This window comes from Mesocricetus auratus, unplaced genomic scaffold (genome assembly GCF_017639785.1).
Source record: "Mesocricetus auratus isolate SY011 unplaced genomic scaffold, BCM_Maur_2.0 Super-Scaffold_100009, whole genome shotgun sequence".
NCBI classification, from domain to species: domain Eukaryota; kingdom Metazoa; phylum Chordata; class Mammalia; order Rodentia; family Cricetidae; genus Mesocricetus; species Mesocricetus auratus.
The window spans coordinates 49,246,692-49,274,309 of NW_024429193.1; the positions used below are offsets into that span (position 1 = coordinate 49,246,692).

Consider the following 27,618-nt stretch of genomic DNA (forward strand, 5'->3'; position numbering starts at 1 on the left):
CTGCCAAGCTTAGTTGCTGTGTCTCTAGGGGTGGCTGCTTGCAGTTCCAAAGAAAGAGTAGCACCCAAGGAAAGGGAAAACCATCGATCCACGCAATCTCAAAAAGCCCCACCGTCTGGGCCTGTAAGGACCAACGCTGTGGTGTGTCTCCACAGTCCTGGAGGGCATCTCTAATTAGAATGCCGAGTCATCAGGAAATGATGGGGGAAGGGCTGCAGTTGTCTTACAGGAATTTCAAACTGGAAAGGATTAACATTTTAAGAGTTTATTGCTTAAAGGAGAAAATTTTAATATCCCAGGAATTCCTTTGTGGACTGCCTGAGTACCAGATGAAGGGAGGAGGACAGGGAACACCCGCCCCCATCCATCTCATCCCCCCCCATCCTCCATTATGGCTGGTTTTGAGATGCTGGGCCTTGGATGGAGTGCAGGGAGGGGTGGCTTTACCTGCAGCCTCCATGACCTTACCCTGGCCCTTGTCCTCAGGTCTGCCTCTTCGTTGGGCTGTACTACAATGTGATCATTGGGTGGAGTGTCTTCTACTTCTTCAAGTCTTTCCAGTACCCGCTGCCCTGGAGTGAATGTCCTGTCATCAGGAATGGGACAGTGGCAGGCAAGTGTGGGACCCCCGAGGAGCCTCAGCTGTGGTCTCCAGCCAGCCTCATCCCAGGAAGGAGTCTAAACTGTTTAGTGCTCAGGTTTGGGGTTTCATTGGTTCACTCAATCACCTTGGAGAAAGCACTTCACACCTTGGTCCTCATTTTTTCCTCTTTCTCCTGAGGGAATGACCTACTGATCTCCTGCTGGCCTAGCACACAGAGGTCTCAGGCACTGGATTTTGTTTAGTTATCATGAACTACTGTGTTATTCCAATAGCATATGTATAAGAGCAATTTTAACTTGTGTGCAGCAGACTGTCCCACTCTATAGATGGGAAAACAGATCCTGAGACCACTTTCCCATGTTCATAATTTCCATTTAACCAGCGATCTCATATCTGGATTCCAGTCTCTGTCTCAGGGCCTCACCCAAGAACCTTTAGACAAACTTGGCACTTTCGTTGTAAATTATTGAGCAGAAGATGGTCTCGATGGGAATCCAGCCATGTGATTGTGGCCCCAAACCTCTTAGACCCCAACAGAGGTCCAGGATTCCTCAGAACCTGCCAGGTCATGGCCCAGCTTGCCCTCAGCCACCCACTCACCCACTGCTGCCTGGGCAGGTCCCACACAGGAGATGGCCCGTAGGGCTGGAATCTGAGGCCTCGGGGCCTTTGCTGTGATTTCAGTGGTGGAGTCCGAGTGTGAGAAGAGCTCAGCCACTACCTACTTCTGGTATCGGGAGGCCTTGGACATCTCCAACTCCATCTCAGAGAGCGGGGGCCTCAACTGGAAGATGACACTCTGCCTCCTTGTGGCCTGGAGCATCGTGGGCATGGCCGTAGTCAAGGGCATCCAGTCCTCTGGAAAGGTGAGCGGGACAAGGCAGGAGGGACCCAGAGAGCAGAGCCTGGAACCCAGGCCACCAAGGAAGGATACCTGAGTGGCAGCCTTGGCCTCATGGGATGGTAGGAGCATTACCAGCACAGACAGCCTAAGGATGAGCTTGCTGGAGAGTCGTTACTGGGACCCCTATCTGCCTTGGTACTCATAGCTCAGGCCTGCTCTGTACCTTGGGTGCCCCTTGTCTAGGTGGTGCCTCCTCAGGGAAAAGCCCTTGTATCGGGTAGTCTAAGCAGTTTTTGGTGAAACTCTGCCCTGTGCTGTCTGCAGATACAGAGCTATTAGAGCAGCTGAGACCTTTGAGACCCCCAAACAGTCCAGCCAATGACGGTCACAATAGCTGAACCCCGTCCTCCTTTCCCAGCAGTTCCAATCTTTATTATTTTTGACCTCATAGAATTCACAGGCTCCCAGGGATGGAAGGGATGACAGACATCCGATAGCCCCCCAGCTCATTTGATTGATGAGGAAACTGAGGTCTATACTGGGGAAAGTACCTCATCTAATGTGGTATGGCTCGTCTGTCTGGGATGGGACTGGAGCTCAGTTTGTCAGACTTGATGAGTAAGGATGCTGAGTTGTAGAAAGGTGGCATCATCTCAGCCACCAACCTCCTCCCTCTCTGGAGGCCAAAATAGTAGCTGACACTTCATGGCATTTATCAGAACTGCCACATCTGCACATCCTTGGCTCTCACCAGCGCTATGAGTTAAGAATATTGCAGTCCTTTAGAGATGGACGCATACTGAGTAGCTAGCCTGAGGCCCCAGGATTGGTTGATGGCAGCTGCAGGATCAGCACTCATGCAGATAGCTCAGGATGTGTCCGCATAGCCCTTCGGCTGCCCTGTCCTTAGTACCCCAGGGTTTGCTTCACTGCAGCTGAAGTCCCATGATCAAATGCTTTGTGTATGGTGCTGTACCAGGCATACAGGGCCGTAGAAATGTGCATGATATATGCCAGCTAACAAGTATCACGTGGGTCAGGTTCGGGATCCTTAGGGGCTAGGCCCTCTTCTGATGGGCTTTCCTGGGGAACAGTGCCAAGATCTCCTGGATGCCTTCTGCTATAGGACCCCTAAGGACAGCGGAGTCCACTGGGGACGTGAGGCTGGGACAGTGAGAATGGAAAACATAGTGCTTCTTCACCCCATAACAGCCTTTATGAGTGTGGCCTGCTAATTCAGTCCTGCCAGCCCTTGAAAGCAGACCAACTCCAGGCACAGCCATGCTGTCTCCAGCCTGTTCTGCCCTTGCCTGGGCCAGATGGATGGTGGGTTTGGCTCAGTGCCTAGGGGCTCCAGGCTCTAAGTTCAGCTGCCTGCTATCAGAGGACGATCATGGGCCCCAGCTGTGAGCAGGGAAGGGGGTGTGCCAGCTGTAGGAGGGGCTCTGCCTGACAGGGGCCTCTGTCTTCTCTGCAGGTAATGTATTTCAGCTCCCTCTTCCCCTATGTGGTGTTGGCCTGCTTCCTGGTTCGGGGGCTGCTGCTGCGAGGGGCGGTTGACGGCATCCTGCACATGTTCACTCCGAAGGTAAGGCTCTGTGGTTTCCACATGTGAGGGAGCCCTGGCAGATCCGCTGGGCCTGATCAGCTTCATGCAGTTTTACACCCAAACCCAACTGTGTGTCAGGTGTTTTTGCCAGCCCCTGTAGGGAGGCCTGGGAAAGGGGTATAGGCTCTGCCCTCATGTGTCAAGGAGAGACGCCGTCTGAAACGAGCCTTGCAAAGCAGCATGATTTATTAATCAAGGGACGCGGTGTGGGCAAAGGCATGGAAAGCACCGTGCATGCCTGCAGCAACGGCAGAGGCACGTTTCGTTTAAACGTGAGGAAGGGGTTTCAGCCATGCATTTGGGGGATCTGTGGTAACAGGAGCCAAGAAGATGAACTCCCTTCAGGAATTCCAGTTGTAACCAAACCAGGGGAACAAGGAACCTTCTCAGGCACCCTCCTTATCCTATCACTAGCCTGTGAATGGGGCTGCAAGGGGTCTTTGTTCATAGATGCAGCTGAAAAACTGGGTCCTGAATATGTACACCTAGCCTCTTGGAGGTGAACTGTCCCCACCTCATGGCCGTGACCATTTAAACCACTGGGCATAGCTAGATGAGTCAGGCCACTGGGGAATAATGGTTTCAAGTTGCCCTAGACAATGTACATCAGTGCCTCCAGCTGGTAGGGATGAGAATTTCACCTCCAAATTCCCCTGATAAGTAGCAGCCTAAAGGGGCTGCTGAGACTGGGCCAGACCAGCTTGAAACCTCAGGGCTCAATAGTGCCACCATACACTTGTATACGAATGCACATACACATTCCCTTACACAGGTAGTTCACACAGGGTGATAAAGAAAAGCCCAGAGTCTATGGAATTTGAAGTCCCCATGTCCCTTTGACTCTTCTGTTGTGAGCAGGCTCCTGGTGTGTGGAGGATGGGCACAGTTCAGACCTACACTACCCAAACTGTACAAACTAGCCTTAGGCATCCTTGGACTGAACAAGTAAGATTTCTACAGACATGCTCACAAAGACTCACCTCTAAAGCATGAAGCATGTCTCCTAAAGCAAACCATAGGACTGTAAACATGTGATATCCAGTAGAGAGCTAGGTTGCTTCTGGTGGGGTAATTGATGGTGAGAAGAAGTCCCTCAGCCTCTGAATTACTTCAACAGTCGCCCTAATTGCACAATCAACTTTGAGTTATTCTTCACTGGGCTATACGAGCGTATTCTATGCTCTGACGAAGCACATGAACATGGAGCTTTACAAACATCTCCAGATAGGCTGCTGATGGCCTTAGGAGTCATTGGTATGAAGATCCAAAAGCTAGTGGCACAGACTCACTGTGTGAAGTACTCACACACAGCTTCAATCTGCCTCATTGGATTCAGACACCAATTACAATGTCTCTTTAATTTGGAAATATCTCAAGCTTATAATTACATATCCAGTAATATTACAGAATAAAGTGCTCTCTGATGTCACATCCTATTCCTTTCTCAAAGGCAGCCACTGGCTGCCTTCTCTTGGTGCTATAACAAAGTACCTTAGACTAAGTAATTTATAAGCAAAAGAAATTTATTGCTCACAGCTCTACAACTGGGAAGGCCAAGATGAAGGCACCAGAAGATTCCACAGGGAAAGGGCAAAGGAACCATCTTGAGCCTCTATTATAAAGGCACCAACTCCGTTCACAAGGATGGATTCCTCATGATTTAATCACTTCCAGGGAGTCACTCCTGAATATTAGTTTCCAATATGCAAGTTGGGGGTTACAGAAACTGTTATCCTGAATTGGGGATTTATCCTGCTAATGCATTCTTTGAGATGCTCTACATAGACATATTTCCACAGCCAGTCTACAACAATTCTATATACCCTTAAAGTTTACATGTATCTTCACAGGCATCCTTCTATGATTTGCTTTTGATTTTGCATGACATGATTTTTTTTACTTACACTGATATGTGGGCTATATAGTATTTTACCACATAAACTAAACTAAACTATTCTCTACTTGTAGACATTTAAGTTGTTACCAGTTTTTACTAATACTGATAAGGCTATGTTCTGGTTAGTTTTCTTGTTGCTGTGATAAACAGCATGCCCAAACAAAACTTAAGAAGAAGAGGTGACTTCATCGCACACTTCCAAGTCACAATCCATCATTGAGGAAAGTCCGAGGAGGAACTCAGGCAGAAGCTGTGGGGGAATGCTGCCTACTGGCTCACTCTCAGAGCCATGCTCAGTCTGCTTTCATAGACAGCTCAGATCTGTCTGCCTCGGAGTGGTGCTGCCTGCAGTGGGCTGGGCTCTCCCTCATCAATCGCTAATCAAGACAATCTCTTACAGGCAAGCCCACAGGCCAATCTGATGAGAGTGACTTCTCAGTTAAGATTCCCTCTTCCTAGGGATGTCAAGGTGACAATGAAAATTAACTAGCACAGGTTATAATAAACATTATTACACAAGTTCCTCTAGAGTATACAAGGTAAAAATAGAAATTGCTGTCTCAAAGGCTATGCATATCTTCAGTCAAAATACTTTCCAAGTGGTTGTATTCATGAAGACTTACATCAGAAATATAACCCAGTCAGTCCACATTGATAGGCTTCATTTTTGCCCATCAAATAGATGCATATAGCTTATGTACTCATTGAACAGCATCTCAAACCATCTCCAGAAGCTGTGTAGATCTACCTTGCCATTTGTAGAGGCCAGAATCTTTTGACCTGAAAAGTTAAACCTAGAAGCCCCTAGAGGAGTCAAGTCCCCAGGAGCCAGCATGGTGCAGCTCATTGCCCATCTGACTCATTGGTCTCTGGTCAAGACTTTGTGACCCATCTTGACATTGTGTCCACTAAGCAATTTCATGGTGAAGCTCCTGCTCCTGATTCTAGAGGACTGCATTGAACAAGGGGAATGACTAAGAAGACTTGAGCACTCCCATGTCAAAGATACCCAGGCAGGCTGTGCCACTGTTTGGAGTGTGGTTTCTATTTACAGATATTCCCACATAATGTGCAGAGAAAATGAATCCACTCTCAACAACAGGCATCTTACAGTCCGTGTAGGCTGAGGCCATTGGAGAGGTGATTGTTTTCAGCTCAGGACCTGGAGATATGACTTCTCTGGGGCCATTTAAAGTTCTTGGTGCCATAGAGTACCAGGTGGTTGTCCAGAGCATCAAATGATGGCCACTATTTCATTTATATGGCTAAAATATTAAGAACATCTCAATGGGTCATGCCATTCAACATCCTGAGCAGAGTCCAAGGAAATTTGACCAGGGTATCTCAGACTCTTTTTTTCAGACTATGCTAGGTGATGTGGTAGGTCCTCCCTTCTTCTCAGACTTCTTCCAACATCCAGGCTGTAGGACCTATCCTGTCTGTCCATGTCTGCAAGCAGAGAGCTGGTGGATCTGATGGACTGTGTGACCAGGATGTGTTGATGACCCACTAGTGCTCCTGATAGACTAGTAACTGGTGTTAATGGCTAATGAACTACTTGAAATTCCCAGACAGCTCTTCTTCATCATTGCTTTCATCTAATTACAAAGCTAGGTTATCATGGGGTACCATGCAGTTCTCACGGACATTGCCCAACACACAATGGTGAATTACGGAGAGTTCTTTTTTAAGCATACAAACTCTTAAGCAGTCAGAATTATGAACATTCATGCTATTTGGCCCAGGAATTTCACTTTTAGGTATTTTCCCTACAAATGTAGTCACATATAAGCAAAATGGCTAGTACTCGGTATTGGTTGCTACAGGATCTGTTTTAGTAGCAAAAAAGATTGGCATGCTCCAGGTGCCCAAATACCTATCATTCATGTTTGCATTCTTCAAACGAAGACTCACTGGATGCCAGGCACTGTGGAAGACTGAGTGAGATTCAGTCCATGATTACAACAGACAAATTTGCCAGCCCTCAGAATGAATGATCCAAGATAAGATGCAGAATTGTTACTGACCAGGGTGACTGGGGGGAGAACAAAGGATTGGGGTATCTAGGGAGAAGAGTCGAATTTTTATACAGAGTCAAGGAATGCCTCATCGAGGAAGAACATCTGAACAGCCACTCTGAGGAGGTGAGGGTTCAGGTTACATGGAGATGTGGAGAGCACACCTTCCATTCTAGACAGAGAGAGTGAGTGAAAGGAGCTTGACTGGAGCAGCTTGCAATTCTAGGAAGTGTGCTAGAAAGAAAGGAGGGGAGAGAGGCAGGATTGTGGTCTTACTAGGGCTTTGAGGGTCTGGGAGCCATGGAGACACTTGAACATTTCCCCCGTGTAAACTCTGGCCAGTGGGAATTATGGGCAGAGGAATGAGGCCATGTGGTCACCCTGAGCCTCTCAAAGACTGCCATAGGGAGTCCAAGAGGAGAGCATGGAGATTTGCTGTGAAGGTCACTGGTGAGAGGCAACTGGGAGTCAAGCAGCAAAGAAGGGCTGAGGGTTGGTTGAATGGAAGAAACACTTAGGAAAGCAGATTCAAGGGAATTTGCTGTGGTTTGGAAATGAGGTATGGGAGGAGTCAAGAGCGACTCCAAGGAGTTTTGCCTGAGCAGCCAGAAGGACGAAGACGACATTTACAGAATTTAAGAGGGACACCCAGAATACTGTTTTAAAAGGCAGTTTTAAAAGGTCAGATAGATAGACAGGTGGAGGCGCTGTGTGGAAATTTGGTCTATAAATCTGGAAGTAACAGGAAACAAATCTGGGAGTTCTGGGTAGTGGGTTGAAAGCTATGGCTTGGTTTATAATGCCTGGAGAGGGAGCACTGTCAAGAAGGAGAACTCAGCCCGGAGCCTCAGTGTTATTGGTTGAGGGAAGGACAGCAGGTAAGGAGGCCGAAGAGAAGAATGAAGCACACATATCCACGCCCTCAGGCAGAGTCAGGGAAATGCTTGAACTAAGGTTAGATGGGTGGGTAATGAAGTCAGCAATGACCAATCACCTGGCAGCAGAAATGTCAGTGATGACCTTTGTAAAAGATGTTTTGGTACAATACTGGGGACAAACTAATAGTAATGAACTGAAGGAAAATGTGAGGTGATGAATTAGAGACAAATAGGAAAGGGCATTTATATTTAGTAGCTTCACTATAAAGGAAAAAAAACGAGAAATGCAATAGTAAGTGGAGAGGGCTCTGGGGTCAAGGATATTTCAGAATTTATATAACGATGAAAATAATCCACCAAACACTGACAGGCTAGAATTGGAAATGGTGCAAGAGCTTTGGAAGGGTCTGGCGTCTCTGTATGATGCAACAGTTCTACTCTTAGACCTGTACTCAAGAAAACCTAAAATGTGTATTCACACTAAGTTTGAACATGAATGTTCACAGAAGCATGGTTCCTAATAGTCCCAAAGTAAAAACAACCAAAAATGTCAACTGGCTGAGGAATGAACAAAAAAAATATGGTAGGTGTGTAAAATGGAATGGTGGCTAGCCATAGAAAGGAGTGATGCCCAGAGCTGTGATAATGGCAGAGTCACTAAAGTGTGTGCCATGCCATCATGAGGACCTGAGTTTGATCCCTAAAACCTACATAAAAGATCCAGGCATGGTGGCATGGACCTGTAATCCCAGCTCTGTGAATGCGGACGTGGGAAGTTCCCCGGGACGTGGTGTCCAGCCTGTTTAGATTCTGTTCTAGCCCTCAGTGTTCAATGAATTAGTAATCCAGTGAGATACCCACCCCAAAAATAAATAAGTGGTGGAGAACAGCCGAGGAAGAGACTCAAGATTAACCTGTGACCTGCGTTAGTGTACACACAGAAATCAACAACCCTCCCCCTATGAATATGTATACAAATCACACAAGAATAAAGCACTGATACATGCTACAATATGGAAGACCCTGGAAAACATTAAACAAATTGAAAGAAGCCAGACACAAGAGGCCACATAGTGTGCATTCCAAGCATATGAAATGTCCAGAATAGACAAATTCACAGAGATGTGACACTAGTAGTCACTCAGGGCTGCACTCGAGGGGAGACATGAGGAATAACTGCCAGCAGAAACATGCCTCTTTTAAGGGCAAGAGGAGGCTCTAAATTGGTACTGGCACTGATGGACAACACTGGTGTGCTAAAAGCTATTGAACTGTACACTTTTAAAAGATCCAGATGGCATCAGGGAGAGACTGACTCAGTGTCCATGGGGAAAGAGTTGGTGTTAACTGGATCCACACACACCAACAAGAGGGAGGGTGGCCCCTAGCATCGTGCTGGCAGGAAGAAGCTGTGGGGAGGGGTTCAAATGGTGGACATCCTCTTCTGATAGTGGCATCTTTCTCAGTGAGGTAGGAAATCAAATGGTCATCTAAGAGTGAAAAAGAAGGAGGGACACTGGAGGGCTAAGGAGGTATGAATGTGAAGTCACTGTCACTTGGAACAGTGGACAGGCATGGCCCTAAAAACCATCTGGTAGATGTGGCTCTGTAGCACATGACCTCAGATGAACATTCTGAGAGCATATTGTATCTCATGTCAGTGAGGTGCTTAAGCAGTTGTGTTACATCCTTACATATATTAGCTTGTTTAAACTTCTGATGCCCCTCAGGGTAAGTGTTCTGATTATTGCTGTTTTCCAAAGAGTCGAATTGACTGTGGAGAGAGACTGTGGGCGGACAGAGCAGAGCAGCTTGCTAGGCATCCTGGACTCTTTGGGATGCCATTTCAGCACACTGAGGAAGATGGGGTGCCCCAAGAATGGGAGAGCTCCATGGAGCGTGGGGGACATACACCACACATGTGTCTGTATACATGTAGCGTGAGATGTCTACCTCACGTGCTGGTGTCGGACTGAACCTCACTGGAAGAATACTCGGGAAGCCAAAATCCCAGTTACTTATTTCTGGGGAAGGAAACTGGACTTCTGGGATTGAGGGGTAAAGAAAATGAGCCCTAAGGACCAAGAGTGTAATTTAACTCTCAGAGAAAAGCAGAGAGGTCCCTGGGAGTTCCAAGATCCCAAGAAAACAGTCTAGTTGTGGAACTTCTTGACTCCCATTTGAGCAAAGATTTCTTGAAGAAGATGTCCAGCCTTGTGACCTGTGACCAGCTCATCACCTAGCTCCCACTGGGGAGGTTTCTTGACTCTTGGGGCCCATTTTCATAGCTGCAAGAGGGGGTACACCATGATACCCCTTCACAGAGCTGTCAGCAGAGACCATAGGCTGGTCCTGGCAAGTGGGAAACATATGGCAAGCACAAGTTATTATTGTCCCTGTCCCTTGCGAAGGTGACACTGTTCTTAGGCACTCCAGTGCCATCTGGTGTCTGTGGCGCTGTCTGGCTTGCCATGGCAGGTGCTAGGGAAGTACTGAGAAGCAAGGGTGTGTGCCTCACATCACATGTGTGCTGCTGTCACGTCACTCGGGCCGGTGCTCAGCAGCTGTTAGTACATTCAGAGAGCATCCTCTGTGCTGCAAAATACCTTGTTCCCTTGGCAGGAAGTGACTTAGACACTGTGCAAAAGAAACAGCAGGAAGCCAATGCTAGGCGCCGCCAGGGAGGGAATGAGCTTCTCTCCAAGAGTAGAAAATCCCTTCCCACCTGTCCTCTTGTAGTCATTTCCCAATGTTTGGAAGGGACATGGAACATCCTGTCTCGATTGACCTCCTTTGACACTTCCTGAAACCACATACTACCCTCCCATGAAGCCTGACAAGAGCCTCCTTTAAAATCAAATAGCTTCAGGTGTTCCATACTGAAGCCTCCTGGCAGCTCACCTCCAGATTAGCTTTGTGTATCCATTCATCTCCTTCTGCAAAGTGACCCCATTTAAGCTATGGACTAGAAGCAAGGATGTGGGAGAACACCCACATAGGGCGATCTCCCCTCCCCCCAAGGATAAGCTTCAGTGGTAGGTAATTTTTATGGGGCCTCAAGGCTCTGTTTGCAGCTATCAGTCTACTTCAAAATCATCTGGGGCTGGGGTGGGGTGGAGACTTAGAAGAATGAGATTCCCTTCCTGTTGATGGTTTCTGAAACTGGGTAATGGCTATGGTAGGGGCTTGCTACACTACCCTCTCTATTTTTGTTCATTTTATAATATATGGGCCATATATAAAAAGAATAATGATAGCTAAGATCTTAAGAAACAATTGTTTCTAACCAAAATGATTACATATACCTCAACCCTGCCTCGTCCTTTGAGATAATCCTCAAGCTACCAAATCAGACTCAATAGTAAGTTTGGGACTGGGCTGTCTCCCCTGGAATAGCTGCTTTCATTTAAGAAATTTAGCCCTAAATAGTGCTGGGGCTTGACATAGAACCACATTCTTGCTTTAGCTTTAGGGGATAAGAACCCTAATGAGGTACAATGTTAGGGTCTCAAAGATAGGCAAAACCATCACAGAGGACATCAGAAACACCAGTGATAGCCAGAATGGCCCCAGAGTATATGTAATCCCTCAACTTATTTCTGGAGCCTTTTGGAGAGTCACTCAAAATTTGTCATCCGAGGATACAGGGGAGGGGCATTTTAGAAGAGTCCTTTCTCAGAAATGAATGGCTGTTTTCCTCTCTGTTTCTCTAATCTCTACTTCTCAATCAGGCCCAGTACAAGCCCCTGTTTCTTATTGCCTTAAAAAGAATTGCTTTGCTTTGCTCTGGTTCCTGTAGAACTCGTTTGAAGGGAAAACGACCTGCACAGATGAGAGCCTATTTATAGTCTTTATTGATCCTCTTGGTGTGAAGATTCATATTGTGTTGCTGAAACCCTGAAGTGTTTGATTACAGGGTGCTGCCCTGAACCTTGCTGGGGGATATTAATGCTGTTGTGTCTCATAGCACTATATTAAATTAAAATTAGAAGCAAAAGCCTCAGGTCCAAACCAGTTTGGCCTCAAGGTTTTACATGAGAGCCCTGGGCCTGGATTATTTCTGTAAAAGCAAAACAAAACAAAAAATCAAATCAAAACAAAACCCAAAACATTTCATCCTACTTCAAAAGCCAGACATGTTACAGACAGATCACACAGGTAGAGCAGGATCCTAGCATGCAGGATGCAGAGTTCCACACATCATACTGTGCATTTACACACACACACACACACACACACACACACACACACACACAAATGTGTTGGGCATGACCATGCACACAGGCAGTGACCCTCAGCTGTGCAGGAAATCCTTTCCCTATTTCCAAGACCATTTGTCTCCCAGGCTCCTCCATGACCACTGATACAGCATCAACCCTTCAGGGAAAGCAGGGCTATCAAGTCAAGAACCCCTTAAATGACAAGAAAAAGCTGGATGTACAGATCTGCTTGCACCTGTTCTCCCTCTCCCTCCCTCCCCCCTCTCTCATTTCTAATGAGTAGTTCAAAGGGCTCTTGTGGAAGTGGAAGACGGCTCCACTCCCCCATTACTACAACCCTGCCCCCACAACACCTGTCCTGCACACATCATCCCTGTGTACACCTGTCCTGCACACATCATCCCTGTGTACACCTCTCCTGTGTACATCATCCCTGTGTACACCTGTCCTGCACACATCATCCCTGTGTACACCTCTCCTGTGTACATCATCCCTGTGTACACCTCTCCTGCACACATCATCCCTGTGTACACCTCTCCTGTGTACATCATCCCTGTGTACACCTCTCCTGCACACATCATCCCTCTGTACACCTCTCCTGCACACATCATCCCTGTGTACACCTGTCCTGCACACATCATCCCTGTGTACACCTGTCCTGCACACATCATCCCTGTGTACACCTGTCCTGCACACATCATCCCTGTGTACACCTGTCCTGCACACATCATCCCTGTGTACACCTGTCCTGCACACATCATCCCTGTGTACACCTGTCCTGCACACATCATCCCTGTGTACACCTGCCCTGCACACATCATCCCTGTGTACACCTCTCCTGTGTACATCATCCCTCTGTACACCTCTCCTGTGTACATCATCCCTCTGTACACCTCTCCTGTGTACATCATCCCTCTGTACACCTCTCCTGCACACATCATCCCTGTGTACACCTGTCCTGCACACATCATCCCTCTGTACATCTCTCCTGTGTACATCATCCCTCTGTACACCTCTCCTGCACACATCATCCCTGTGTACACCTCTCCTGTGTACATCATCCCTGTGTACACCTCTCCTGTGTACATCATCCCTGTGTACACCTCTCCTGCACACATCATCCCTGTGTACACCTGTTCTGCACACATCATCCCTGTGTACACCTGTCCTGCACACATCATCCCTGTGTACACCTCTCCTGTGTACATCATCCCTCTGTACACCTCTCCTGTGTACATCATCCCTCTGTACACCTCTCCTGTGTACATCATCCCTCTGTACACCTCTCCTGCACACATCATCCCTGTGTACACCTCTCCTGTGTACATCATCCCTGTGTACACCTCTCCTGTGTACATCATCCCTGTGTACACCTCTCCTGCACACATCATCCCTCTGTACACCTCTCCTGCACACATCATCCCTGTGTACACCTGTCCTGCACACATCATCCCTGTGTACACCTCTCCTGCACACATCATCCCTGTGTACACCTCTCCTGTGTACATCATCCATCTCTACACCTCTCCTGCACACATCATCCCTGTGTACGCCTCTCCTGTGTACATCATCCCTCTGTACACCTCTCCTGTGTACATCATCCCTGTGTACACCTCTCCTGTGTACATCATCCCTCTGTACATCTCTCCTGCACACAGCATCCATCTGTACCACCCCCTTGCTTGCTTCACCTGCACCCCTACCTGTGCCAACACAGTTATACTTCACCAGATTGTGTGTAGGGAAAAGGGACCAGTCAAAGTAACATACCCTGATCAGAGCCAAAGAAACACTTTGGCCCTGCAACTAGAACCAAAGAAATGTACCCTGACCCTAAAACCAGTGCCAAAGAACACACTTTGTCCCTGGAATCAGAGTCAGTGAAAGAAATGCACCTTGGCCCTAAAATTGGAGCCAAAAGGCTAAAAAGGACCAGAGAAAGAAACACACTTAGGCCCTGAAACCAGAGCCAAATCTGATCTTAATCCTATGTAGAAAAGTAACCAATCCTCAAGCAGATCTAGCCAATCTAAGTTCAGCACTGAAATTGGACCAATCCCTACCCTGGAAAAACTTCCCTGCCCCCAAGAATCCCTATATAAACCCTGTGTATGTTCAGCTTGGCTGGTCCAGCTGCCTTCCAATAAACCCCTTTGGGTGAGCTTTGGGTAAAGATCTTTTGCAGTGGCGATGGAACGATGGAGCATAGGCGACCCTGGGCAGAGCAGAGCAGAGCGAGCAGGGCTGTAACACTTGCCCGGGAAGCCTTCCCTTGGCAGAGCGGAGTTGTTACACTCCACTCCCCGCTCTCCGCTCTCCGCTCTCCAGGAGCAGAGCTGAACTCTAGCAACTTCGCCCAAGAAACCTCCTACACTAGGTGAACAACCCCAGCTGGAAGACCCTGTCCTGCCTGAGTGGAGCCGATACACCAGGGAAGCCTTTCTCTGAGGCAAGGCTGTAAGCTGCTAAGCTTACTGCAACCTGTGGTGGTCCTTGGCTCCCGAGCTCCAGGATACCTTTCCACCTGAGCTGTGTAACACTCAGTATTCTGTGACTCCCGAGTGCCAGAATACCTGACCCACTCCTGTTCCATCCTGTCCCGACCCATCCCGATAGCCTACATTGTGTAACCACCTTAGGCACTTCCATGTCCCTATATGTCACCCTATGCTCACACTGATCCTTTTCCACAATAGTCTTCTCACCTCTGCTGTCACTGGTCAGATGGTCAGCTTGAGGATCTCCTCCCCTAGGCAGCATCCCTCATCTCCTGATCCTCTTGTCACAGATGTTCTGAGCTCTGAATGCCTGACTGTCTCAGCCTTTGCCATATTTGTAATTTATTATCTGTTGGTGGGATCAGTTTACCAAAGTCCATCTCTCCAACTAGACCATAAATTGCAAGGATGCTGGAACCCTGCCTTTTTCATTCCCCTTGGCTCCCACCTTAAGGAATAAAGAGCGAAAGGAATTTTTATTTGAAAAGGGCTTTGGAAATAACTCCATGCCACCCAAATGCTCTTCTAGTTAAGCCTCCTGTGTAAGCACTCAACATGTTTAAATTTTGAGGTTGATACCCTTATCTGTATCGCAACAACTTTGCCACAAGCAAGTCCAAAGTATCAAGAGAAGAAAGACAAGATGTTCAACTGCTTGTACTAAGAGAATGCATGTGTTGCCTTTATTGCCAGGAGAGAGAGAGAGAGAGAGAGAGAGAGAGAGAGAGAGAGAGAGAGAGAGAGAGAGAGAGAGAGAGAGTCTTTATTGCAAGTGCTAAGAGGTCTCTCTCTTGTAGGAGGAAACAGTCATATATACAGGCTTACAGCACAGTGGAAAAACCCTAGGTGGAAGAGAGCGTATTTTCCTCGTGCTAGATGTTGATGTCAGTGGGGCAATGCAGGGGCAGTAAGCCAGGACTAGAAAACAGGATGCACCTGTGGCTATCAGCTGACAAACAACTCAGAGACCCTGTGGGGGCTAGGCCCCAACAGTTAAGCGTCCTGTGTAAGCACTGAACATGTTTAAATTTTGAGGTTGATGCCCTCATCAGTCCTTTGTACTTGAGGAAGCGAGGTAGGTGAATTGCCCAGAATCTCCCAGCCACAGCTCCTTAATTCCAGGTCATTAGATGCTGAGGAACGGTTGGGAATGGTGGAAACATGAGTAAAACCATCACCTCTTTGTCCCTTTCTTTGCTCTTGTGGTCATCCCCATAGCTGGACAAGATGCTGGACCCCCAGGTGTGGCGGGAGGCAGCCACACAGGTCTTCTTCGCCCTGGGACTGGGCTTTGGAGGTGTCATCGCTTTTTCCAGCTACAACAAACAGGACAATAACTGCCACTTCGATGCTGCCCTGGTGTCCTTCATCAACTTCTTCACCTCCGTGTTGGCCACCCTCGTGGTGTTTGCTGTGCTGGGCTTCAAAGCCAACATCATGAATGAGAAGTGTGTGGTCGAGTAGGTGGCATGGCCCCTCTGATCCCTCCTTTCCTTGCCTGCCTCTCCCAGGGGTAGCAGCTGGGCCGGGCAGGACAAGAGGTCCCCTCCATCCCATAAAGAATGAGATCATCATCTTCCTCAGCCCTGACCCACAAGAACCGGCTCCTGGAAGTCTCTGTCGGTGGCCCATGGGTGCCCTATTTGGGTTCCGGGGAGGCGCTTCGGGTCCCACCTCTACTTTCTTACCTGGCCCTGTCTTCTTTGCAATGCAGGAATGCTGAGAAAATTCTAGGGTACCTCAACTCCAATGTCTTGAGCCGGGACCTCATTCCACCCCATGTCAACTTCTCACACCTGACCACCAAGGACTACTCAGAGATGTACAACGTCATCATGACTGTTAAGGAAAAACAGTTCCCAGCCTTGGGCCTGGATCCCTGCCTCCTGGAGGATGAGCTGGACAAGGTACCTGGACAGACTGCCCTTCTCAGGACAGACAGGAACCCGAAGACAGGCTTGGTGGTTGGAGCTTGGGAACAGGCCTTGAAAGCCCATAGAACAGTGGTTCTCAACCTTCCTAATGCTGTGACCCTTTAATACAGTCCCTCATGTTGTGGTGACCCCCAACCATAAAATTATTTCATTGCTACTTTGTAATTGTAGTTTTGTTACTGTTGTGAATTATAATTTAAGTATCTGACTTGCAGGATATCTTATGTGACCCCTTTGAAAAGGTCATTCGACCTCCGAAGGTCATTCGACCCACAGGTTGAGAACCACTGCCATAGAGGCATTCATTTGCTGACAAATGAAGATTCACTATGTGTCCAGATGGAGAAAGTCTGAAAGCGTCAGCCAGAGCCGCCCAGAGGGAAGCTTATGATTAGGTGAAGGGCCAGAGGAGACACTGGAACCACGGGAGCCCTTGGCAGTCTGAGTCAGGTTTCCCATTTGTTGAGCAGGCTTCCTACACACAGGGCTCTGTGTATACAGTGCACTTAGAATGGCACCTGTCCAACAGGTAAATGCTGGTGCCCTTTAACTCCCATTTCCTTTGACTCACTCTATGAGTGAGTATGAATATTGTTCCCAGTTTTATCAATAAGCAGCCTGTAAGTTTAAGGGGCTTGATCAGCATCTCACAGCTACTTAGTGAGCAAGCAAATAAAAAAAACAACAAAAAACCACCACCAACAACAAAAAACCCAGCATTCTTGTTCCAGCGTCCTTGTTCTTCATCCCTTGAAACCCCTGCCCTCCCCAGCGGCCTCCACGTCCACGGTCACAATGACACTTAGCTCCTGGGCTAGAGCAAGTGTCTGCCTCCTCCTTAATGCTCAAGTTGAGGTGGGGACAACTTTCTCATGTTTGCATCTGGACCTCTGGGCACTTTCAAAATGATTGCTCTGCTACAGTGCTAACAGGAAGCAATCCACAGACCCTGGGACTCTGTCTAGAGCCAAGGCTCATGTTGGGGTTAGCAAACCCCGTTATCACCTGAGCTTCTCCAGAAGCTTCCCATAGAAAAGTCTGAGCACCATGTCAAAGGCTGCCCCATTGCGTGGAGACGTAGTTTTGTTGGTAGAGTGCTTGTCAGGCATCCGTGTAGCCCTGGGTTTGAGTCTATGCACTTAAAAAAAAGGATTAACAGAAGAAAAGCATAAAGACAGCTTCACTGGTTGGTGGGAGCTGCATCCTACCATCTCTGGCTTCCCTCCCATGGCCAGAACAAAGGACCCTAACTGGCAGATCCCTGGCAGCACACTCTCCTACCGTGTCCCATGAAACCCTTCTAACAGGCATGAAAAATCTAGGAATGCAGCTGGGTCTTCACTCAAGGCAACCTCAAGAGTATCTAAATAACAACTGAAAAGTCAGGTGGGGCCATGTGTCTCGTCAATGTCACGGGACAGTCATAAGTGATGTGGGCCTGTGAGGAGGGGCTCTGTATTAAAGCAATGGCTCCCTTCTTGGGCTGTCCATGAGACCCCCTAATAGCGTTATAAAAATCTCATACCAGCTTAACCGTAGGCCAATGAAGTCATGGTCTCTGCAGGAGAGCCTGACTCGGGTGAGTACTTCAAGGCTCTATTTGCTTGCATTGGGCAAGAGTCTGGGTGTATTGTATTAAGGTCTGGAGTTCAGCAGTGGGAGTGGTCATTGTGGTTGCAACAAAGATGATGTCTTTGAAGATTAGAGTCTTACATTGTGTGTTTCTAGATGGAAACATCTTCAGTTGGATCACTGAGGTCCTGAAGCAACCTGTAGATTCTAGGTCCCCCAGGGAAACTCACTGGAACTTTTTTATTTATCTAATATTTTGGTTTGGTTTGATTGCTTTGAGACAGTCTGAATCTGTAGTCCAGGTTAGCCTGAAACTCAGTGTGAACTCCAGGGAGACCTTGAGCTCATGACAGTCCTCCTGCTTCAGCCTCCTGAGTGCTGGAATTACAGGTGGGAGTCACTACGGCTAACTTCTCCGGGGAGACTGGTGCTCACTAAGGTTTGAGATGAAAGAGTTCAAGTGGCAATGGGGATCCCCATGAAAGAGGGGGCAGTGATTTCCATTCCTTAGGAGGGAAGGAAGCAGGGGACTTCAGGAGTAAGAGTGGCTCCCACTCTCTGCCCCACCCTTAGTCTGTGCAGGGCACAGGCCTGGCCTTCATCGCCTTCACTGAGGCCATGACACATTTCCCGGCCTCCCCCTTCTGGTCTGTCATGTTCTTCCTGATGCTCATCAACCTGGGCTTGGGCAGCATGATCGGGACCATGGCAGGAATCACCACGCCTATCATCGACACCTTCAAGGTGCCCAAGGAGATCTTTACAGGTAACTAACTCCCTGTCACCCTACCAGACACCAGTCCAGCATGTGCATGCCAATAAGGTTCTGAATTGATTAGGCAATTCAGCACCCCATCTGCAGAAGGCTCTTCTCTCTGACTGTAGACAGTTGGACCTAGATGTACCATTCAGCTACCCACACTGTCAGGATGCCCGGCTACCTCTACCCTGCACCCCTGGGGTGTAGGAGTAGGGTAGTGTATCTTCCTACTTTCAATTGGGAAAACTAAGGTTTCCTGGGAAAGAATCATAGGACCAATCAGTTGAATTATCTCAATTCAATTCAGTATTTAAGTGGAGCAGCTGTCTTGAGCCTGGTGCTGTGCCAGGAGTGGGGAGAAAATACAGTTTATGTCTTCCTCAAAAGTCTCCTGCCTGATACAGGGGGAGTTCAGAACCTCAGTTTCCAGCACTCTCCTCCAGGGCTGTGCCTATGGATTGTAGAGTGGGCAGACTTCAGGCCTGCTTAGGAGCAGTGCGATGGGAGGCAGCTGGGTCCCCCAAGGCCCCCAGGTCCCGCCCACCCTGCACCTTTGCCCCCACACCGGCCTCTCGGCTCTCTGTAGTGGGCTGCTGTGTCTTTGCATTCCTCGTGGGGCTGTTGTTCGTCCAGCGCTCCGGGAACTATTTTGTCACCATGTTTGATGACTACTCGGCCACCCTGCCACTCACCGTCATCGTCATCCTTGAGAACATCGCTGTGGCCTGGATTTATGGAACCAAGAAGTAAGGAGGTCACAGAGGAGTGGTGGGGTCAGGTGGGGGTGTTTCTTTCCTGTAAGGATTTTCGGGGGAGTCCTGTGTTCTCATGGCTGTTTGGGAAAGTGGCAAGAGATTATAGACCATCAGAGCTAAAGGGCCTGTTGGCACCAGGAAGCTGAGGTCTATAAAGAGGACATGAATATTTGAGGCTACTTGGCTACTAAGAGACAGAGCCGTCCTGGGGATCTTGGGAATCCTGGGTTCAGGGCCTGATGTCAGCCTAAAGGATTGTCTACAGCAGCCCCGTTTGCTGAATGTCAGTCCTTTGATGTCCACCAGACTTGTTTAGCATTTGGTTGGGATTCCAGGGCCCCACCCTCAAGGAGTTGGTAGACCTCAGGCACCTGATTCATAATTTTAAGGTGTGGTTTTTGGCCTCAAGTTTAGATTTTATGGGGAAAGAGGATTTAGCAGTAAGGTCAGATCTGGTTTTGCGGCCTGACCCGGAGGCAGATCTCCACTTACTATTAGCTATTTATGGTCAAATCTGCGTCCCCAGGACTTCCTGGCCTGCCATCTGCGTCCCCAGGACTTCCTGGACTGCCATCTGCGTCCCCAGGACTTCCTGGACTGCCACCTTTCTACTTTCTTACTATTTAGTGTGTCCACTGTTCTTGTCCTCAGAGGAACCTAGGCCTTCCACTACCTAGCTCAGCCTGACCCTCCTTGATGTCCAGATGGGTTTGGAATCCAGTATCTCTAACAGAGGACATTTGCTTCCTGGGAGGGCACAGGAGGAGGGCCAGAAAGCCTAAGAAAAGAAGCACTCAAGACAGGCGTGATGACAAATGCCTATTATTCCATCACATGTGAGATTGAGACAGGATTGCCATGAGTTCAAAGCCAGCCTGGGCTATATAGTAAGCTCCTGTCTGGAAAAACAACTGCAAAAGGGAAGGCAGGAAGCGAATATGGGAAGGAGAGATGAAGAAAAGAAGGGAAGGGGGCTCCATGTCCCCCCCATGAGCCTGGGCTGGAAGGCTCTGCTGGAAGGCTCTGACTATGGATGCTGTGGACTCCTGTGCAGTTCGTGGAAGCCCTTGTGCTTGTTCTCATAGTATTACTTTTAAATGCATATGATAAACGATCCATACCTAATTTATACAGAAAACTAATTGTACTGAAAACTGATGGAGTATTGTTTAGTGCGGTTTAATGTGTACTCTATTTTTACCATAATAAGTCGTGGGTCTAATAACAACTGTAATTTAAAAGCAGTGATGGATACAAGTGTTCCTAGGGATCTTGAATAGCAGCATCTGTTAAGAAAATGTCTGATTCAATCTGTTTGTGACAAAGTCACAAGTACTGTTAACACTCCTAAGGTTGTTTGCACTTAGAAAAGAAGGAATGACCAGGTTCAGCTAGTGTAATTAAGGTACAGATGAGTGCTGTATGCCACTCAAAACCATAGCCTGCCTGCCTCCTGGAATTCTAGCACAGTCTAGAGATCCTTGGCCTTTTGAAGCTTCTTCCTGCCAATGCAAGATAGGTGCATTACTGCCTGTTCTCCAGCAGGGGGAGCCATAAGCACAGCAGGTGGGAGGCGGCTGTGCTGAGAATTCAGAGCTTTCTATCATCCACTCACTGGTCCTGAGCCTATCTAATGTATCAAATTTCTGATGTGAAGTAGGCAGAGTAGAGCCTCCTGGGAACCACTGGAAGGCAAAGGCTAGCAGAGCCCAGAAGGGGTTGGTCAGAAGCAAGGGAAGGCTCAGTGGCGAAGGTGCCAATGGCTGCTGTTTTCTGCTCTGCTTGGCAGGTTCATGCAGGAGCTAACAGAGATGCTGGGCTTCCGACCCTACCGCTTCTATTTCTACATGTGGAAGTTTGTGTCTCCGTTGTTCATGGCTGTTCTCACCACAGCCAGCATCATCCAGCTGGGGGTGTCGCCACCAGGCTACAGTGCCTGGATTAAAGAGGAGGTAAGTGAGGACTCTCCAAACCCCAGAGTCACTTGCATCTTCTCAGGCCTTTAACACAGCTGATAACTGGGACAAACTTTTCTAGGACAGCTACTCTGTGACGGGTCTTGCCGGGTACCTTGTATTCCCAACGTACAGTCTTTATGGCAACCCTACAAAGTGGCGTTATTCTCTAGCATAGTGGAGAAACTGAAGTTCGGCAGAATCAGCGTACTTCTTGGATGCTCTAAGGCAGTCCCTTTTTGTGCCTGTGGGGTGGAATTACCCACCCTTTCTATACATGTAGATAATGAGGCCCCCTTTAACCAAGGTGACCCAGGTAACACTCCCTGGGGACACCATTTCTACTGCTACTTGGTCAGAGGGGAGTGGGGGGACCATGGCAAGGGTGGGAAGAGATCAGCCTGTAGGCTTGGGAGGGACATTGTCTAGAGCCTGCAGTATCCTTCCTGCTGTCAACCCATAGGCTGCTGAGCGCTACCTGTACTTCCCCAATTGGGCCATGGCGCTGCTGATCATCCTCATTGCCGTGGCAACCCTGCCCATCCCTGTGGTATTCATCCTGCGGCATTTCCACCTGCTCTCCGATGGTTCCAACACCCTCTCTGTGTCCTACAAGAAGGGCCGCATGATGAAGGACATCTCCAATCTGGAGGAGAATGATGAGACCCGCTTCATCCTTAGCAAGGTGCCCAGTGAGGCTCCCTCCCCCATGCCCACGCACCGCTCCTATCTGGGACCTGGCAGCACATCACCCCTGGAGACCAGTGGCAATCCCAATGGACGCTATGGAAGCGGCTACCTCCTGGCCAGCACCCCTGAGTCAGAGCTGTGACCACTGCTCCATCCTGCCCGCCTCCCCTCAATACCCAACCTGCCCACTTGGCTGGGCCTGGCCTCTTCCTCCATGGTAGCCACCAGACCTAAGCCAGCCCAAGGAGAGGATCTGCCCTGCCTTGTTTCCCACCCAAGTCCCAGCAGACTCCCTACCTATGAGCAGGGGGCTGGGGACAATTCCATCCCCTGTTCCAGGCCTCCAACCCATATAACTTTTTGAAAACTCTTGCCAAGTTGCAGCCATGTAACCACAACAATCCCAGTATGGGGGAACTCCAAGTGGGCACTTTAGGAGTCACTCCCCCCTCTCCCTGTAAAACCTACCACTTTTAGTTCTCAGGTCTTAGGGAGGGTCGTTTTGTGCTGCTTTCATGGTGGTGGTGGGCAGAGGCTTTGGGGCCGAGGGCACAGGAAGTAGACTTTAGCCCGGTCTACCTTAAGAACAGAACACATCATCCTGTTCAACCCAGCATGGCTGCTCCTGAGCTAAGATGGGAGATAGGGACATGCGTGTCAGGACTGGGGCTTTGGTTTGCCAGGAGGTGTATGGAAACTCCTCAGTCCTGTCTTATGAGATAGGTGGTACTCTCAGGCCTGAGCATGAATCTGGGCATTGAAAGGAATGACTCTGCAGACAGCTCGTGGAACCTTTGAAATGTCCCTGTTTCCCCTGCCAGGGGCAGATGGGATGTGTTCCTCATTCTGCCTGGGAGCATGGTGAAGGGGTCACCTTAACTGGGGCTTAGCCATTTGTCAATCCCCACTGTGGAACCTGGAGTCAGGTGTGGTGGTCTTTGCCTCTGTCCTGGAGGGAAAGAGGGCAGCACAGGTGAGGTTTCCAGAGCACAGTTTGAAGGTCACAGCACAATCTAGGTCGGAGCACAAGTGGAACTCCCTTCCACTCTCTTCTGGAGCTCCAGTTCCTCCTCAGTGGCAGCTTCTCCCCTGGAGTGGGGCTTCCTGGAGTGCAGGGCCGTGTCACCAGGAACCCTGTTTCTAGGGAAAGACAGGTAATTTCACTGCCCCTTTGGGCGGCCACTTACTCTCCCTGTTGCACAAGCACAGCCAACAGTGTGCACATTAAGTGAAGATACCTTGGAAACCTTTCCCAGACTTCCCTAGCCTGTTCCGAGAAGTGAACAGGTAATTCTGGGCAGGATGGAGGCTGTTGGGGGCTAAGAAGAAAGCCTCTGGTCTTAGGCACTGAAGGAAGATGCAGCCTCTGGCTATGTCCCTGACTTTCTTTCAAAGCTCCCCTGTAAGGACACAGGAGCTGACCTGAGACTCAGGGTGTCTCTCTGTAGTATGACCTCAGAGAGATGGTGTAGGGATATATATGGCCCACAGGCTAGAATGGATGAGTGGATGGGTGGATGGATGGATGGATGGATGGATGGATGGATGGATATATATGAAGCCGTCCCAGTCTTTGAGAGTTCTGATGGGCAGGAACAGACCTGGGCACCTTCCAGAGGTTCCTGGGTCGTTTTTGTGGCCCTGACTTCCCTCAGTACTGAGAGGGGCCGGCTAGGCCAGTGGCCCACCTTCTGCTGCTATGCTTACTGGTTGCCTCCCTTCCTAGCCTGAGAGGTCATCCCTCGAGCTCACCATCCTAGCCTGAGAGGTCATCCCTCGAGCTCACCATCCTAGCCTGAGAGGTCCATCCCTCGAGCTCAGCATCCTAGCCTGAGAGGTCATCCCTCGAGCTCACCATCCTAGCCTGAGAGGTCATCCCTCAAGCTCACCATCCTAGCCTGAGAGGTCATCCCTCGAGCTCACCATCCTAGCCTGAGAGGTCCATCCCTCGAGCTCACCATCCTAGCCTGAGAGGTCATCCCTCGAGCTCACCATCCTAGCCTGAGAGGTCATCCCTCGAGCTCACCATCCTAGCCTGAGAGGTCATCCCTCGAGCTCACCATCCTAGCCTGAGAGGTCCATCCCTCGAGCTCACCATCCTAGCCTGAGAGGTCATCCCTCGAGCTCACCATCCTAGCCTGAGAGGTCATCCCTCGAGCTCACCATCCTAGCCTGAGAGGTCCATCCCTCGAGCTCACCATCCTAGCCTGAGAGGTCATCCCTCGAGCTCACCATCCTAGCCTGAGAGGTCATCCCTCGAGCTCACCATCCTAGCCTGAGAGGTCATCCCTCGAGCTCACCATCCTAGCCTGAGAGGTCATCCCTCGAGCTCACCATCCTAGCCTGAGAGGTCATCCCTCGAGCTCACCATCCTAGCCTGAGAGGTCCATCCCTCGAGCTCGCCGTCTCTCTTGTTGCTCAGTTCCTCGCACCTTCTCTCACTTCCAGCCTTCTTGGTCCCGCCTGCCCCGGTGTTTAAGGCGAGAGGGAGTCCGTATCCTCCTAAAGAGATGAGTTTTTTAGGGCACAGCATCCCATCATCGGCCCCTCACCTGACAACACCCCCTACTTGGCCCCATGCCTAGTCCCAAGCAGAATTAGGAAACAGGAAAACCAGGCCCCAGCACACTCCACTATCTGTACTCCTCTCTATAAGCTATTTCTATTGTACATTCAATCTGTACATGTGGGTGTAAATGCTGTGAAATGACAAACCCAATATTATACTGTGGCTGGTGGACTATTTTCATCCTCAGTGCTGTACAGATCTATTTTCATTGTATATTTGATATATTTTTAATTTTGTAGCGTGGCTGGGCCAGGCCCCAGCCTGCAAGCCTGCAGTGAGTGGGGGGTGGGGCGGGGCGGGGAGCTGAGCTGGGGCTGTTTGCTTATGCATTGTGGGTGCTGTCGCGTTTGTTGTAGCCTTTTGCTGTAGGTCAGAACCTGTCCTGGCTGCATCTTTGCCGTGAGTTGGACATAGGACCCATAGTGTGTGCTCTCTCTCTGTGTGTGTATGTGTGCACGTGTGTGTGTGTGTGTGTGTGTTACATTGGTAGGTGTGGGTGCATAAGGTGCTGATCTGTGACCCCCCCCCCCGTGTTCACCACTTCCTGGAGGCCCCAGTCTTCCTCTCTGCTGTATGGGGAGGCATCAGGACAGGCACTTCTCAGAGCACTAGCTATGGGAAAGGCATGTGTTTCCTGCAGGTGACCATTGTCGTTTACACCTTTGGTGGGAAGGAGGGCCTTGGGTGGGGGGAAAACCCCATTTATTTTCCAGTAAACTTTCTGCTGTTGACACTGGAGTCACATGGTCTTCGGCAGACAGCTTTCTTAGGCTGCCGAGGCAGACGTCTCCCCTTCTGTCCTGCATTTGTCCTTGAAACAGTCCAGAGTACCCAGAAAGCAACAGCTGCTTCTTAGACCTTTGCTGGCTCCTCGGGAGAGATGAGGTGGAATCACCTGACACAGAAAATCTGGCCCCAACTTTCTGGGAGGAGCTGTCCGTGAGGGCCCGGTCTGCAAGCCTTTGTAAAGGGTCCCCACTGCCACAGGCCGGTGCTGCCCATACAGTGCCCACCAGGAGACAAGAGGTTTCAGGAGCTGAGTCAACTGAGCAGGGGCGGGGCAGGTACACCGAAGGGTCTCCTGTTCTGCCTGTGTCCCAGTCTCTTGCTCAGGGAACCCTCAGCCCCCTTCACAGAGACAGCATGATGAAGCCTGAGGCCCAGTTTGGGGATGGGGGGAAGGGCTGGAGGGAGATAGGAGACACAGAAGGAAATGCAGGTGAGGTTGGCTTCTGCCATCAAGCAATAAATTTTCAGGGGCTGCTGCTTTCTAAGTGCTAGGAAATGCCCCCAGAGGCAGCCTGGGTGAGCCCTGAGGCTGTGAGCCAGGCCCGGTGAGGGCCTGCAGTACTACAGGCTGCCCTTCTCTTCCTTACCATACTCCTCCCCCAACCAGAGTATCCCCCCCCCCCTTAAAAAGAGAAGTGAGAAGCTTGTGCTATGGGCACTGCTGGGTTCCCCCCCTAGGTCTGAAATGCGGGGAGCTGGGGGAGGAGAACCAGGGCTCATTTCTCACGAGAAGTCCTAAACACACACTGGGCAGTCACTTCAGGTCCTGGCACAGGCTCACAACAGTTAGAGTCCCTGTGTCCTGGACTGGTCAGATCCCCGAGTCAGGATACTCAGTCCATGAGAGGGGATGAGGCATTGTCACCCCAGGGCCCCCCTTCCTCTCCCCTACCCTGGTGTTCAATAAAGTGTTCTTACCACCTTCTCTTGCCTTTCTTACATGTACAGGAGCGAGGGGAGCTGAGGGAGACTTCGGGACAAACGTATGTTTTAGGATGAGGTGAGGGCAGTATTCTTGTGGATGTTGGCTGGCTGAGAGATTTGGGGATGTGTATACAGTCAGTCTCCTAGGAACTTCCCTAGGTATAAACAATGTGCACACTGTGCTTGGTCTTACTGTGTCCCAGCAACTCTGCAAACTTTGACCTGAGGGAGATGCTTGGTACCTACATTTTTCCAGGTAAGGAAAGTGAGGCTCCATCTAACACGAGGACAGGACTTTTCAGGGGCCATTCCTATCCTGCCCGGCTTCAGGATGGGGTACCAGAGGTCTGAGGGAGAACACAGGAAAGGCAGAGGCTAGACCTGGTCCTTAGGGAAGTGAGCTAGTTCACAGCAAGCGTGTTCTGAGTCCTGAGAGAGTTACATCCACTGCGGATGTCATCCTTTGGAATCTTCCGTGGAGGCTAAAGGTGAAATATAAGGTGTGAAACCCCAAGTTTTGTTACCCCACCTAATGCAGGACCGTGAAGAACAGAGCGAGCTGTTGGCACGAAGCCCCTCTTCCTGCCTCCAGTAGGAGGCAGTCTCCAGAAGAACCTCACTCTCGTCCTGATCTGGATTCTGGATCTACGCTTCCCCTTCTCAGTCTCATTCAGCTGGGTCCTCCAAAGGAACCTTCCATTTCCTTTCCCTGCCACCCATTGTTCCAAGAGCAGCCACCAGGTGGCAGGAACCCCTTTCCGTCCACGTGTTAGCCTGGGAACCGTCCTCTTCAGCTGTCACTGTGTGGGGTATTCACTGAACAGGCAGTAAGAACACACGATGGGCAGACAATGTTAGCCACAGACAGCCCCCAAACAGGCAAATCAGCGCCCAGGGCCCTGAGTTTGGCCAAGGAGGCACCTCTTTGTCCCATCAAGTCCTCCTACTTCTCTCTCAAACAAGGGAATGTCCCAGTGCTGGACAAATCATTCCTTATACAGCTTCTCAATCTTTTGGTAAATTTGGTTGAAATGGCAGCCATCCCTCCAGGAGGGGTACATAGACACCAAAACACAAAATAATAAGGGCCTCATGGCAATGG

At 49.5% G+C, this 27,618-nt stretch overlaps 1 protein-coding gene across 4 annotated transcripts in view; it reads left to right on the plus strand.

Annotated features, from left to right (window-relative positions):
* The window catches only part of Slc6a17 (solute carrier family 6 member 17), a 48,039-nt gene extending 21,522 nt beyond the window's left edge, over nt 1-26,517 (plus strand). For 3 of the 4 annotated variants that reach the window (XM_005076604.4, XM_013118104.3, XM_040752072.1), the window contains exons 4-12: nt 487-613; nt 1,289-1,470; nt 2,926-3,036; nt 15,787-16,028; nt 16,283-16,475; nt 18,648-18,840; nt 19,421-19,580; nt 21,379-21,541; nt 22,008-26,517. In XM_005076604.4, the coding sequence (XP_005076661.1) occupies nt 487-613; nt 1,289-1,470; nt 2,926-3,036; nt 15,787-16,028; nt 16,283-16,475; nt 18,648-18,840; nt 19,421-19,580; nt 21,379-21,541; nt 22,008-22,376 (1,740 nt within the window). In that variant the 3' untranslated portion in view covers nt 22,377-26,517. The remainder of the gene's footprint in view (nt 1-486; nt 614-1,288; nt 1,471-2,925; nt 3,037-15,786; nt 16,029-16,282; nt 16,476-18,647; nt 18,841-19,420; nt 19,581-21,378; nt 21,542-22,007) is intronic. The other variant, XR_005879362.1, reaches the window with a different exon arrangement.
* The last annotated feature ends 1,101 nt before the right edge of the window (nt 26,518-27,618 follow it).